The sequence below is a fragment of the Macrotis lagotis genome, chromosome 6, assembly GCF_037893015.1.
Source record: "Macrotis lagotis isolate mMagLag1 chromosome 6, bilby.v1.9.chrom.fasta, whole genome shotgun sequence".
In the NCBI taxonomy this organism is placed as follows: domain Eukaryota; kingdom Metazoa; phylum Chordata; class Mammalia; order Peramelemorphia; family Peramelidae; genus Macrotis; species Macrotis lagotis.
Genome location: NC_133663.1, coordinates 80,658,565 through 80,673,149, shown reverse-complemented (window position 1 = coordinate 80,673,149; position 14,585 = coordinate 80,658,565). Strand labels below are relative to the sequence as shown.

Sequence of the window (14,585 nt, the reverse complement as noted above, 5' to 3'; positions counted from 1 at the left end):
AATTTTGGAGGGGGAGATAAGGGTCTTTTATAGTTAATGGCTTGGTAAATTTCTTTTTCTGACATGGATTGTTTGATATTTCCATTTCATGTCATATTAGTATGATTTATGTTTTAATAGAAAACCCTGCATTATTTTGAAATTTCATATGGTTAGTAGGGCTGGCCAGTTCTTATTTTCTAATTGTGATTTCAAATAATTTTTTGATTTAGTAATTTAATATTTCTTCATTTTCCTTTGGATCGGGTTTATTGATTAATTTCATTAATCTATTCAAAGAAATAATATTTAGTTCATTTATTAACTTTACAATCTTTGTTTTCCATTTTACTGATGTTCCTAATTTGAAATATTTCATCATTTATGTTTATTTTCTTTTTTAATTGTACATTCTATTAATACTTGCTTTTTCTGTTTTGTTTTAGGAATTGCTTTTTATTCACTGAGAAATGCTTTAGCTGCATCATTTTTGGGGTAGTTATTGTCTTTATGATTTATTCTCTATTCCAATCACATCATAAATGATGAATTTGAATTTATTATGTAACCTTTTATGATTGGACTTATTTTCCTTATGTTTTTTTGTTTGTGGTATATGCAAATTGAAAATTCTGCTTAATTATCTCTTTTTTTAAGCAATGCCTCACATGCTTCTTTTTGTTAAAATTTTATTTTTTTTAAGTTTATGATAATCTTTACATTTGCAGGTTATATTAGCTTGGGTTGAAGTTTAAGTCTTTTTTTTTTTTTAAATAAAACATCCTATTCTATTCTGTCTTTGAGAATGATGTTTGGTCATTAGAATCTTCTTTCCTTTCATATTTGAATTTCCCCTGGAATTTTGAAAATAAATTGTTGTTATGGAGCATTTGAAATTTGACCATTTCATGCTTTGAAGTTACAATTGTGGGATTCTTTTTTGATAGTGATCTGAGGCTTTTCTCAGAATTAAAAAAAAATCTGTAAGCATTTTCTTGTATTTCCCAAAGTATGATATTCATATGTTTTATTTGTCATAGAATCTAATCCTGTTAGATCATATCTGTTTCATTCTGTTTTTATGGTCAATTATTTTTAGTTTACACAGAAACCATTTACTCCTTCAATATTGTTAGCTTTTGCTTCTGTTTTCCCAAGTTTTATTTCTCTTCACTTTTTAGCTGATATACATACATATGTATGTTTGTATATATGAATATGTTCCAAATGATCTCTGTCATGTATTTAATTACTACTCTGTCACTGTTGAGTTTTAACTCAATTAAAGCCTCTGATTTCCAAGATGAATTCATTCATTCCTAATTCTTTTTTTTAAAAAAGCACTATTTCTTTTTTAAACCATCTTTGAACTTCCTGACTGAAATTTTCTATGGTTTTTTGAAAAGTACCAGGATTCTCTTTTTTTTATTAGATAATTTTGAATCATTTTTCTTTGATTTTTAATTCTTCTTTGTGGTTTTTTGAACTCTCTTTTTTGACTTTATGATCTGTTTTTGTTTTACTTTAATGATCTGTTTTGTTTCTGAGCTAAGATTTAATTAAAGCTTTCTTATTTAAAATTTTAGTCATTTATCCTTTCTATATATTTACAGACTACTTTTGCTTAGTTTTAAGAATTCATAATTGCTATTTTCCCAATCTTTCCTTTTTTTGAACCTCCCTTTCCACTGCCACACAGATCTTTGAGGCTAAGCTATTGTATATCATTAAGATCTCTTTGTTGGGTTAAAGACTGTCAGTCTGGCTTGTGTCAGGGCCCTGAGGAAAGCTCCTTCTGAGGGCCAGGGATGCTTTCCACAATTAAGATTTTCAGTCAGTTCTCAATTCCATTTCCCTTAAGATTCCTGCTATTCTAAGTACTGCCTATGATTTCTATTTTCTACTTAGCACTTCCTTTAGTTCTCATAGTTTGCTTTAAATGAGTGAGCAGGATCATTGTCTGCCTTTTCTTGTGAGTTTGGGGAGGGAGAAAGGCATCAAGCTGAGTCATGGGGTAGTGAGTAGTCTTTCATCTGAGTCATGAACCACACAAACCTCAAATTTGCTTCCTTTAACAATACATAGCATGTTGGATGGTTGTAGATTTTGTGTGAGAGCTCAGTAATTAACTTTTTGGTATTTCATGGAATTAAAATTTGTAATGTCTTTTAAGATTTTTTAATGTTGTGATTCAGTTTTCCTTTATATTTAATAGGTAATTCTTTTTCCAGTAGTTTTTGTGTTGTTGGAAGATTTCTGAGAGCAAACCAGATATCTGTCAATAGTTTAAAAATTAAAATTAATAGTTAACTGAGATATAATGCTAATAATATATGCTGGCAAAGGGAAAGAATTTATTATATCCTTGCAGCAGTCTTATACACCTTCTAATTTGACATAAAATGACTAACAAGTATAGCTAGCATAATGGTGATGAAAATGATCTCTTATTTAACATGTTATTAGTCTAAAAATATTCTCACTACCCACTTCAATGTACCTTAGCTGACAAATATTCATATATACATACATACATACATATGTATATCTGCTAAAACTGAAGAGAAATAAAAGTTGGGAAAAGAGAAGCAAAAGCTAACAATATTGAAGTCACTTAACCAAGTCACTACATTTTCTTCATTTGAAATTATTTCCTCTTTTCATGCAATTTTCATTTAGGTTTTACCAAATGACCTTTAATCTCTCAAAGTATGACATTGCATAAAAAGTTGATCAATTTCCAGTGAATGCTGTGTCATCTTAAAACACCATATTTTTTCCTCATCTTACATTTCCAAATAAAAGAATTTCATTTTATGTAATTTCTTAGGTTGATATGCAGATATATCTTAAACATATTCTTTTCATTTTACTCTTACAATTTTCCAATTTCATTGGTAACTTTCTTCTTTAGTCAACATTATACACAATATTCTGGATGAGGATGCCTTATTATCCAAGACAATTGCATTACAGAGTATCTTTTTTTTAAACAGGTAAAATATTTTATTTTTAATTTCTAGGCCAATAAACCCCAAGAGTAAAAAGAGCCAAGTCCTTCTGATTCCAAGTAAGACAGCTATTAGGTTTCCTCAATCTCTTCCTAGTGTTTCTTAAATTCCAGGATGTCTAGAAGATCCTTCTAACTCAAACCCCTATAGTGTGCTATGAATACCCACATCCTAAAGAAAGGAATCTGGGATGGAGTGAAAACAGAGGCTAAGACAGGTAAGTACTTTTTAACAAATGTCTGTAGTGCTCTCTGACCTTTCTCTGAGTTGCTAGAGGCAATAAAGGAAACTATCTCTCTGAGTAGAAGTATGGCCTATGGCAAAGATCTGAGCTTGGCTGAAATCAACTTCCCCTTCTTAGCTAGGTGGATGAAGAATCCAAGTGTGAAGTTTGAGACAGAGAGACTTGTGGGACTCAAGTGAAGGTTAATGTCTCCGCATCTCCAGCTTGGGAGGTGGGATTGTATGGAGGAGTGGCTGCCTTCTTTCCTTCAGCCAAGGCTTTGAAATGCTGAGAGTTCTTGAACTCAGAATAGAGGGAAAACAGCAGGTGAAGGGACTGAATCCCGCTCTTGTAGATAGGAATGCCCAAGATAGCACAAATCATATCAATGTATTCTGCTAGGCTGCAATCAATACCAGCTGTGGGCAGGCTCACCTTGCCTAAAAGCTCTTCAAATTCTGGGGACCACTCTTGCATCAGTGTGTCAATGTCTGGCATGGGTCTGGTATAGTGGACTGTGGCTGGGGGCTTGGAACGGTGGAGCTCTGAGATGCTCTCTAGCCATGTGTCAATAGCTTTGGGATTCTTTTCTGCATCTTCTAGGCTCTTTACCTTCATTTGTTGTGTGATATTGTGCTGCTTGGAATTCTCTGTCAACCAAAGGGAAAGCACTGTAGGATCAGACTGCTTTGTAGATGGTTCATCCAATACTAATAAACCAAGGTTGTCAGGTTTCCCATCAGGACGTGGCACCTTTAAGAAGGCATCAATATCCCCAACAGCTGGAATGAAGTCTGGAATGAAAGGTTTCAGTTTGTGATCCAAATCAATCAGCTGTGGTGTGTACCTAGTGATATACTGTTTAATCTCAGCAGAGACTGGTAAATGCTCATAATCTGCAGGGTCATAGGCACCTTCCAAAGGGGCACCATGCTCTTCATCATCATCATCTTCATCAGAGTCAGTTTCAGATGAATCATCATCTTCATCTTCATCCTCATTCTCACTGAAACCACGCTGAGTGGCCATTTGAGTGGCCTTTTTCTTCTCCTTTCTGAGCTTCTGGCTCCCTATATACCATCCCACCCTCTCAGGTCCACGGGAAAGGGCTTGGTGGCACTTGGGGCTTGCAGGGGCAGGAGGGGCAGGGTCCGAACCTTTGCCTCTGTGGCCTGGGGGGCTGTGGGATGCCCTCCCTTGGGACCTGAGGGATGACCATTCAAATAGTCCCCTTTAAAAGTAGGTTTTGAAATTTCAGTTTCCGTAGGCTTATATTGAAGTTAACTGCTGTTTGGCTCCAGTCTGTTTTTAATTACTTAATCTGTTGCTTTGATTGTGAAGTACCTTATTGCTCTCCTCTTCGTATTCATCACTGCTGTGGTCAGCCATGGTTTTGGGAGGGAGGCGTGCTGACCCAGGAAGTCCTTGGTGCCGTGGGGTTGGAGTATAAATGCTGGCAACTTCTTCAGAATCATTAATCTCCAGACTTTCATCATATGGCTGGTTTTCAACGACTTTGGTCTGCAGTCCTTCCGAGTCCGTCTCCTCCATCTGGAAAGGCCCTGGGGGCCGAGCGTGCCGGGCTGGCGGCCGCCGCAGGACTGGGGACCCGGAGAGCCTCCGAGCCCGGCGGCGGCTGCGCGGCCAGTCTTTCGAGCCCAGAGTATCTTCTTTAAGAAGTTCAGATCTCCTTTTTTAATCGATATAGAAATTCAGAAACTCATTTCATTTACCAAAGATTTGGCAGTTACATTTGAAAATGGCAGCTTTTAAAGTGAATGGTGATTGAATTTGAAAGAATGAATGACAGAAATCTCTGTGTTTCTGAAGTAAATTCACTAAGTTTTTTTTCTTTAACAATGTATGCTATTTCCTAAGGTGAGACTCCAAGTTTATTTTTATAGTTCGATCTTGTTTTTTTTTTCTTTCTTACTTTTTTCAATCCTCTACCAAAGCAAACCAGGAGAAAAAGGGTGGGGGGTGGGGAAAGCACTGGAAAGGAACAAATATACTATAAAAACAAATGGATTTGTTTGCTTCATTTATCCCTTTGGAATTTAGGTTCTTAAAAGCTGAGCATCATCTATTTTTACCAAACTACCCCTTCTCTAATGCACCTTATATATTTATGATGAAACACATGAGTTCTATTATTGTGTTTAAATGTAGGATATTAATAATAGTTGACTGTTGGGAATGAAGATCAAAAATTCCTCTCTTCACTCTTTTTTCTTTTATCATAATATCTACCAGATTTCTGCTTGCTTTTAGAATTAACATTCCTTTTTATTCTTTGGACAAATTTGCAATCTCTGCCTAGCTTCAAATACCATCTATACCACGACAGTTTGCTTCTTATTTTTATTGGGTTTACTGTGTCTCTGACTTTCCACTAAATAATCTCTAGATGCAACAATAAATTGAGATCAAAAAAAAAAGAAAGGAAAAAGAGGAAATATGGATGCCTTGACTGTCACCCCTCATTGAAGAACTTCTCTGTGAGGAGAGATTGGAGCTGAAGCTGATGTCATAGACACAGAGAATTCTCATTTATTTTCTCTAGTTGCAATTCTATGCATCACTGACATTAGATTCTTCCTCTGTACTGTTTTATCATTTAGATTTTAAGCACTGTTTTGATTCATGTGTTAGCCATTCCTGGGAAGTGAGAGTCTTAAATATGGCCTAATAGTTGCATTTCCCCATGTGAGCAGTTTGCTCTTGCACAAAAGCAATCTTCCTAAATGTATCATTCATATTACAATGGAATGGAGATGCCTCAGATCTGCAAGCTGTGAATAAAAAATGTCATCCTTTTATAGCTATTGGGACATGCAGATCATGACAAGTGATTCTCTAATGTTGGTCAGTCACTATATTGTAGGGTCATAGCATTATAAAGTTGGACCTTGGAGATAACTTTTTCACTTTACAGAGGAGGAAACTGAGGCACAGAATAGTACAGCAGATATTAACTGTTACTCCTGCTAGTTTGAGGCAGGTTAGTCAGATCTATTGATTCCAAATATAGGATTCATCCCTCTCTGCATACATATGCCTACTTTTAATTCAACTTTACCTTTATCTAAAAGTCTGGTTCAAGTTGGACCTTATTCATGAAGCCCTACCCAGAAATATTTACTCTTCCCCTCCACAATTTCCCATATATTCCTCAAGTTCTTTGCACCAATGCATATACACTTTTTACTGTTCTGCCTATTTAATTAAATAACATTTTGAATTGTATTCCAGTTATTCTCAGTGTGCTATCTTATCTCCCCAACTAGGTTGTAAGCTCCTTGAAGGCAGGGATTGTTTTATACTTTGTGTGTCCCATCAGTACTTAGAATTCTTGTTAGACACATTACATGTCTCTAAGGTACTTTTTTGTTGTGTCATCTTAAAACACCATATTTTATCCTCATCTTACACTTCCAAATAAAAGAATTTCATTTTATGTAATTTCTTAGATAGATATGAAGATATATATTTTAACCATATTCTTTTCATTTTACCCTTACTATTTTTCAATTTCATTGGTACCTTTCTTCTTTAGTCAACATTATACACAATATTCTGGATGAGGATGTATATGCATATTGGTGAAATACTGAGATGCACTACATTCATCTTGGAACCCATATTGGTTGACTGAGAGTCAGCAAAGAATAGTAGGCATACAGTTAGCCTCGTCGAAAAACTTGAATTTGAAGTCCACTTCTGATATATTCTGGCTATATGACCCTGGGCAAGTGACATAATATTTTACCATCTGTATACATTTTTCTAAGACTATAATCACCCTATACCCTCCCTCCCAAATTAGTTTGTATTTAAATGCTTTATATTTTTATTTTTTCATTTATCATGCATATTCTTATCATGGCTCATTATAGCCCTGGATTTGGAGTCAACAGTCCTTTGTATTCTGCCTCAAACTGGCTGGCTGCTAGTAGACACCTACTTTACTTCTCTGTGCCTCAGTTTTTTCTTCTGCAAAATGGAAAGGATGTCACCAATACCCTACCCTGATGATTAGGAATTGTTTCATTCTTGGTATTGCTATCACTAACACATAGTAGAGACTTAATAAACACTTACTGAAGGATACATTGAAGAATTTCTGTATTGGCAGAAAGAGTTCCTAAGGTAATCCATATGCCAATGAAATCACTGTGTTTATTAGTTGTTTCAGTCATGTCTGTGTCCTTGTGAGATTTTCTTGGTAAAGATACTGGAGTGGTTTGCTTTTTCATTTTCAAGTTCATTTTACCAGATGAGAAAACTGAGGCAACAGGGTTAAGCGATTTGCCCACAGTCATATAGCTAGTTAGGTGTCTGATTTCATATTTGAACTCAGGTTAGGTGCTTTATCCATTGTGTCACTTACCTACCCTTTCCTTAATCACTAGTTTGGCTAAAAAAAAGTTGATAAACTCAATTTGTAGAAGGGAACTCCATATTCTTATTTTGTTTTTGTTTTGCAAGGCAATGGGTTAAGGTCACACAGCTAGGTATTAAGTAACTGAGGTCTGATTTGAACTCAGGTCCTCCTGATTCCAGGGCTAGTACTCTATCCATTGCACCACCTAGTTGCCCCCAACTCCATATTCTTAAAAGTTTGAAGCTTAGCTTTCAACTTTAGAAATTTTTAACATGAAGAAGAGAATTATTTTTCTGCTTTTTGGTTATTCTCCATCCCCTACGGTTAATCCACTTGAAGAGTGATTTGTGTCCCTTAATGCTTTACTAATTTTAAGGGTTCTCTTCTTACCTCCAGATCATAGCTCCAGTTACTCACCATCATGTAGGAAGAACTTTAAAAAAAAAAAAACACTTAGGGGCGGCTAGGTGGCGCAGTGGATAGAGCACTGGTCTTGGAGTCTGGAGGACCTGAGTTCAAATTTGGCCTCAGACACTTAATAATTACCTAGCCGTGTGGCCTTAGGCAAGCCACTTAACCCCATTGCCTTGCAAAAAATAAAAATAAAAAAAAACACTTAACAGTAAGGTTCTAACTAGAAATTGTGCTGGGGTTTTGTACATATTAAACAGAATTGCAGTGTTTATTAAAGTTCTTCCATGGTTGTTTTTATCATTTTCTTCCTAAAAACAATACTGATAATTGAAAGTATGGTGGATTGATTAGGAACTGTTAGGAATCTAACAAAGTCAAATCAGAGGATATAGAATTGAGATTATCTATTGCAAATCTCTCATTTTATAGATGAGAAAACTGAGGCACAAAGAGTTCAGATTATGTGCTCAGATTATGGTTCCTAATACAGTTCTTTTGACTCCAAATCCAGGGTTCTTTTCACTATACCATAATGTAAGTTTATCAGTTTCTGCATGTTAGAATAAATCATTCCAGGACTAGTCTGTCAGAACCTTAAAGGGTCATGCTTGCCTTCTTATATTTGTTGTCTGATGCACTTTGTCCTCCCTAGATTAGATCTTCCAAATGAAGAACAAAATGACCCTTTTTTTCTCTAATTTCTTAATATAAATTTTCCATCTCCCATGCTCTGTTCCTAATATTAAAAAGACCATTGAGTTTACTCACCTAACACTGAATTCCTTATTTGATAAATAACATAGCAACTACGACTTCCTAGCATCAAATCTCAAAAAGATTTTTCTTCCCTTCTGAAATATATTTGAGTGGTCATTTATAGCAGAACAATTTCAAGTCACTGGAAAAAAGACAACTGATGATATCTAAGCTTTTGAACCTTTATCAGTGCATTGGAGGATAATATAAAAGCTCTTCCCATTCTTCCCACTCCAAAACATGAACTTTTTATTTTTTTCTTTCCAGAAACTATAATTTTTCTGATATCAGCATGTCATCTTAAGAGGCCTTTTCCTACACCAGTGAATCTCAATGTTGTTGACTCAGTGAGTCCTTGAAATTCTCAGATTAGTATCCATAATAGGAACAAAATAATATGCTGTTGCTCATCCAAGAATTATTGAGTTTTATAGGATAGCAAGATGTAGGCATAGATAGAACCTGAGATGTCTAGATATATATTGCTCCAAGACACTGAGTCATTGTGAACCTTGAACTCTGTTAAAAACAGCACCCAGTTCCCTGCTTCACCAATCTAATAATCCTACCCATGAATGGGAGGCAGCCAGATAGTTCACTGGATAGAGCACTAGAAACCTGAGTTAAAATCTGACCTCAGACACTTTACAGTTGTGTAAACCTGGTCAGGTCACTTAACCTCTGCCTTATCCACTAGAGAAGGAACTAGCAAACCACTCCAGTATCTTAGGCAAGAAAACCCCATGGACAGGATTGGTACACTAAGGTCCATTGGGTGATGAGAGCTGAGCATGATAATGGCTAAACAACAAACCCAAGCGTCAGTATGAGTTTTTCATGTGAATTAGTTTCTGGGAGGCAGGGAACTTGGAGTCATAATATTCTGACTTAAGAGGAATTTGCTTCAAAATCTAGGTGGATTAGCAAATGATTGATTGACCAATTTTCTGCATTTTCTTCCCCTCTGAAATATATGTAAGTGGTCATTTATAGCAGAACATTTTTCAAATCACTGGATAAAAGACAACTGATGATATCTAAGCTTTTGAACTTCATTGATAATCTGGGAACCACCTTCTGATTACACATTCTTTTCTCAACTACCAATTTAATAATTGCCAATGGATTCATTTTATTTTAGTGTCTCTTGATATCTAGGGGTTTATAAGCCCCAAATCATTCAGGTTCTCTTCAATTAGTCAATAATGGATCAATTCAAGTCTCACTTGACCATTATTTGGGTACCAATTGACTAATAATGAAGGAAAATAGCATTTATCTCTGTTTTGGCCAGAAACCCTGAGGGTCTTCCATTCTCATATTGATTTTTCTTTTGGCCTAGGTAAAAGAGATCATTCCTTGCTTCATCTATTTCTTATCTGCCTCAATAACTGAATAGGCATGGCTTCAGACAGACTGAAATATATTAAGACCCTAGTTTAAGGAAGCCAAGGTCTCCCACTGCATCCAGAGCCATATCCAGTTCCATATCTGGCCACTTGACCTGGATGATTCTGGAGGAGAAAGTAAGGCTGGCTACTTTACACAGCACAACACTTACTTAAATCCAATTTACTTACATATCATGACATCACTTTCCTAATGCTGTAATCTTCTTTTAGAATGAAGTTCAATGTGGTAGAACTTCATCAATGTTTGATAACTTTATTACTTTTCTCACAATCATCTTAATATATCAGCATTGTCTAACAGAGTTCTGAGAATGCAATGTCAGTCTTTCTTTCAGCGTCTAGAGTTTATCACAGTACTGTAAACATGAATGTTTGATGATGATGACTTTGAAGACTGTCTTTCAATGAAGGTCAACTAGCTCCTACTTTAGACCTATGATCTTGATTAGTTTTCACTAGAATCCTCCTCTGATATCCCTTGGTAAAATGGGGATATGTTTGGGTCCTCAAAAATTAGACAGGAGAAAGATAAGATATGACCACTCTTAATAAGTAAATAGTCCTGATGGTGACAGTTACATCCCTCATTTGAAGCTGATGCTGAGTAAAGTGCAGAAAAGCACCTTGTTAGTTAGCCTTAATGAGACATATTTTTCATTAATGGAAACTCATTTAATAATCTACTAAAGTATAGAGCACTAGTAACCTGTATGATTGCAGGGTGTGATCATGCCAAAGAAATTACAAATCCCTCAGGTTTTGAAGTAATTGGTTTTCCACCATTATATTTGTTTTAAGTATTTTTAAAGTTATTCTTGAAAAACTTCATTATTCAATGTTTCATGAACTTTTTTTAATTAAAAGAGCATGCTTTGAATTTTATGCATATGAATTATAATTACAGTACTTGATTATTTACTCCTAAAATTTGATAGAAATAATAAAGAGTCAGATTTGGAGTCTGATGACCTCTGTTAAAATCTTGAATTTTTTACTTAGTAAGAATTTTTTAGGTGCCTTTTATATGATACATGCTGAGACCCTGGGAAGACACAAAAAGGCAAAAACCAGTCCCTGATTTCCAGTAGCTCACAATAAAATGAGGGAGAAATACCTATATACAAGCAAGATATAAACTGGTCAAAGAAGAGATAATAATAGAGGAGAGGAGGTTGGGTTGAGGGGTATCTTATGCAAACAGCACAAAAAGATTAGAGGTTTGAATTTGAAAGGAAGGAAAATCTGCTAACTTATCTTAGGGAAGTTAGAGGTCAACTCTAGGGACTGAAACAGAATTTGATGCCCTTGCCCTTGGGGTGGATATCAACAGGGAGAGAAGAAAATTGATAATTCTAAGAAGAAAGACTGGAGAAAATAGTTCAACTCTGATTGACCCCTAGGGTGAATGGAGGTCATTGCATCTCTCAAGGTCATGCCTGAACTTTTTTTTAACCCAGAGAGGATTGTCACATCTGATTTAGTTTCCCTTTCCCTCCTCCCAGGAGCTCTCCTGGCTATTTTTACTACCTGTGTAACCTTGGACAAGTCACTTAACCTTTAATGGCCTTAGTTTCTCCTTTAAAAAAAAGAAGGGATTGAACTAGACTGGGTGCATATTCAGGGATCCAAGAGCCAGACCAGCAGAATCTTTTACATATAGGGAAGGAATTAATTTGCTCATGTGATAATTTCCCAGTTATTGCCAGGGTCTCAAGTGATTTTTGCCTTCTTTTGAATAGTTAAAGAATAAAAGGAAATAAAAAACTCACCTTGACTGTATATTTTTATAACCTCCATCAGAGAAAATCTATCTTCAATTAAAAGTTAATTTATTATTTTAATAGGTTCTATGATTTTTTTTATTAGTAAAGAGAATACCTGAAAATGGACTTTCTTCCCCCGATGCACTTTCAATGTAACTGTTAGCCTTAGAGAGAGAGTTGACTGAGTCACCAAAAGATTAAGTGAACTACACAGGGTCACACAGTCCTGTGGGGGCAGGGGCAGGATGTGATACTTGATTGTTCTGACCCCTAGGGAAGCTCACTATCCACTAGGATACTCCTGCATAATTCAGTATGAAAAAATCAGAATTAATCTTTCTTTATCAAATGGGAGCCTGCCTTAAATCATTTTTAATTAGACTTCCTTTTGGCAACTCCCAGTAGAGGTCAACTGCAATTGTTGCAATACTGTTATCTGATACAAACTTCATGTCCCTTATTCAGGGACTAGAACTGTATTTCTTGTCAGTAGTCACTGAACAATTATGGGAACATTTTAAACAAAGAGTATATTTAAACAAAAGGTTTGTTTAAGCAAAAGCAAATGATCTAGAATGAATTAATTTGGAATAATTTGTCCGTATTAGAGATTGCCTAATAAAGCATACAAAATAATTATAATCCATAATTTTGCAATGATAACAAATGAAATTGTCCCCTTCCCATAAATTAGATAAGATTATTTATTTTATGATATAAATACATATACATATTATATATATATATTCCTATTTATATACATATACATATCTACATATCTCTAAATATGTGTCCAAATTCATGTGTGTATAGGTTATATATATCTACTATATATACATACATATATATTTAGATTATATATATTAAAGCTACTGTATATAGGGCTAATACATATTACTTAGACACAGTATATAAATATTATATATGTATATATTATACACATGTATGTATATATACACATTTGTTTATCCAAATACATGCTATATGTACATACAAAGAAAGAGTATCTGTATCTACATATTGAATAGGGATGCCAATAATAGAAAAAGAGGTATTTTTCACAGCAGTTTTTCTTTGCTCTTTCTGCGCTTGATCAGAACATACCATTTTAAAAATATGTTACACTTGTGCAATAAATTGAGCAAATTATAAATAATTTATTTATAATGGGAAAAAAGAGAGGAAAGAATAGGAAAAAATACACCTCCCAGTTGTCATTGAAATGTGTCAATTGTGTCTTCCCTCTTCTCTTTCTGGCTATGTAGGTGTGTCTTCCTTTGGATGGCTTTTCTGTTTATTCAATGTCTGATCTGTCTCAGTGATAAACAATTATTCACAAAAGACTTTCTTTGGTTGACTTTGTGGTATGGAAATTTTTACCTTAAAATGAACTTCAGATATATTGACCATTGCTAACTTGAAGGTAATGTAAAGGGATTCTCATTCTTGATTCTTTCAGGTTGGTCATAGTGGGCTTGACTAAAGAAAGAAATGGAGCAACTATTATTATTATTAGTAAGGTGAAAAACTTCATAATGAAATGTGAATAGTACAAATTACAAGTGTGTTGTTTATTTTTTCAGAGAACAAGTTGCTAAACATTTAGCAGAAAATAGTTACATTTGTGACAAGAAGAAGGAAATAAGTATCCATAGAGCACTTACTATGTGCCTGATGCTGTGCAGACCAGTTTATAAATATTATCTCATTTGATAGTTTACATAATTTGATTTGATCATCCGAGAAATCTAGTGATGTAGGTAAGGAAATTAACATTTCTGTTTTGGGGGATGGTTCAGCTAAGATTTGGCAGTGTCCTGTGCCCTACAAATTATAAATGACAAAAAAGTAAGACTAAAATGCAGAGCCTCTTTTTCCAAAACAAAACAAAACAAAACAAAACAATTCTTTTTTGATTATGTCATGCTGCCTCCCTAGTAAGTGCACTTATCAAAAGATAGTCCATGCCAGACATGATCATGATCAATCTAAGGATTTTATTATAAAGATTGTAAGATTAGTTTCTTAGTCTGTTGTCTAAATCAACCAACCAATTAATCAATAAGAAATTATATAATATGTAAGATATTAGGTAAAGAACTGAGGATAGAAAGAAGAAGCAAAACCAGTTTCTAACAACATCTATAAATCATACAAGATAAATGCAGAGTCGATGGAACATAACCTTAATGGGATTGTCACTAATAGTTTGAGGAACTGGCAAAGATCTCTTGGGGAAATAATGCTTTAAGGGTTATAAATTAGCTGAAGAGGTCATTTCTGTATTAACAAAACTGCTCTAAGTGGTGACGTTCAACTCAGATAGAACAGAGGGCCGCTAAACATACATAAGGATCCTTGCAGGGCACATATTGCTTTAGAGAACCACATATTCATGTTTTCTATGTTCTATTGTATTTTAAAATTTATTTTGTTAAATTCTTCCCAATTACATTTTACTTACATTTACAATTCTCAGAAAATGTAGGTTGTGAGGAACAGTGTTTTGATACCTTTGCTATAGTTTAAGCAAAAATTCCTTAATACACACACTCACGTGCACACACACATCATAGTTTTTGGTAGGTGAAATTCAGATCTCATTTGGTCTAATACACTCATTAATTTCCATACTGACTCCCT

The 14,585-nt window shown here is 34.8% G+C and overlaps 1 protein-coding gene across 1 annotated transcript; it reads right to left on the bottom strand.

The window, feature by feature from the left end:
• Positions 1 to 2,976: 2,976 nt before the first annotated feature.
• Positions 2,977 to 4,855, bottom strand: LOC141491713 (intraflagellar transport protein 46 homolog). The gene is given in 3 exon segments (XM_074192569.1): positions 2,977 to 4,392; positions 4,394 to 4,417; positions 4,558 to 4,855. Coding segments are annotated over 3 exon segments (1,218 nt in total). The 5' UTR covers positions 4,765 to 4,855; the 3' UTR covers positions 2,977 to 3,405.
• Positions 4,856 to 14,585: the final 9,730 nt, after the last annotated feature.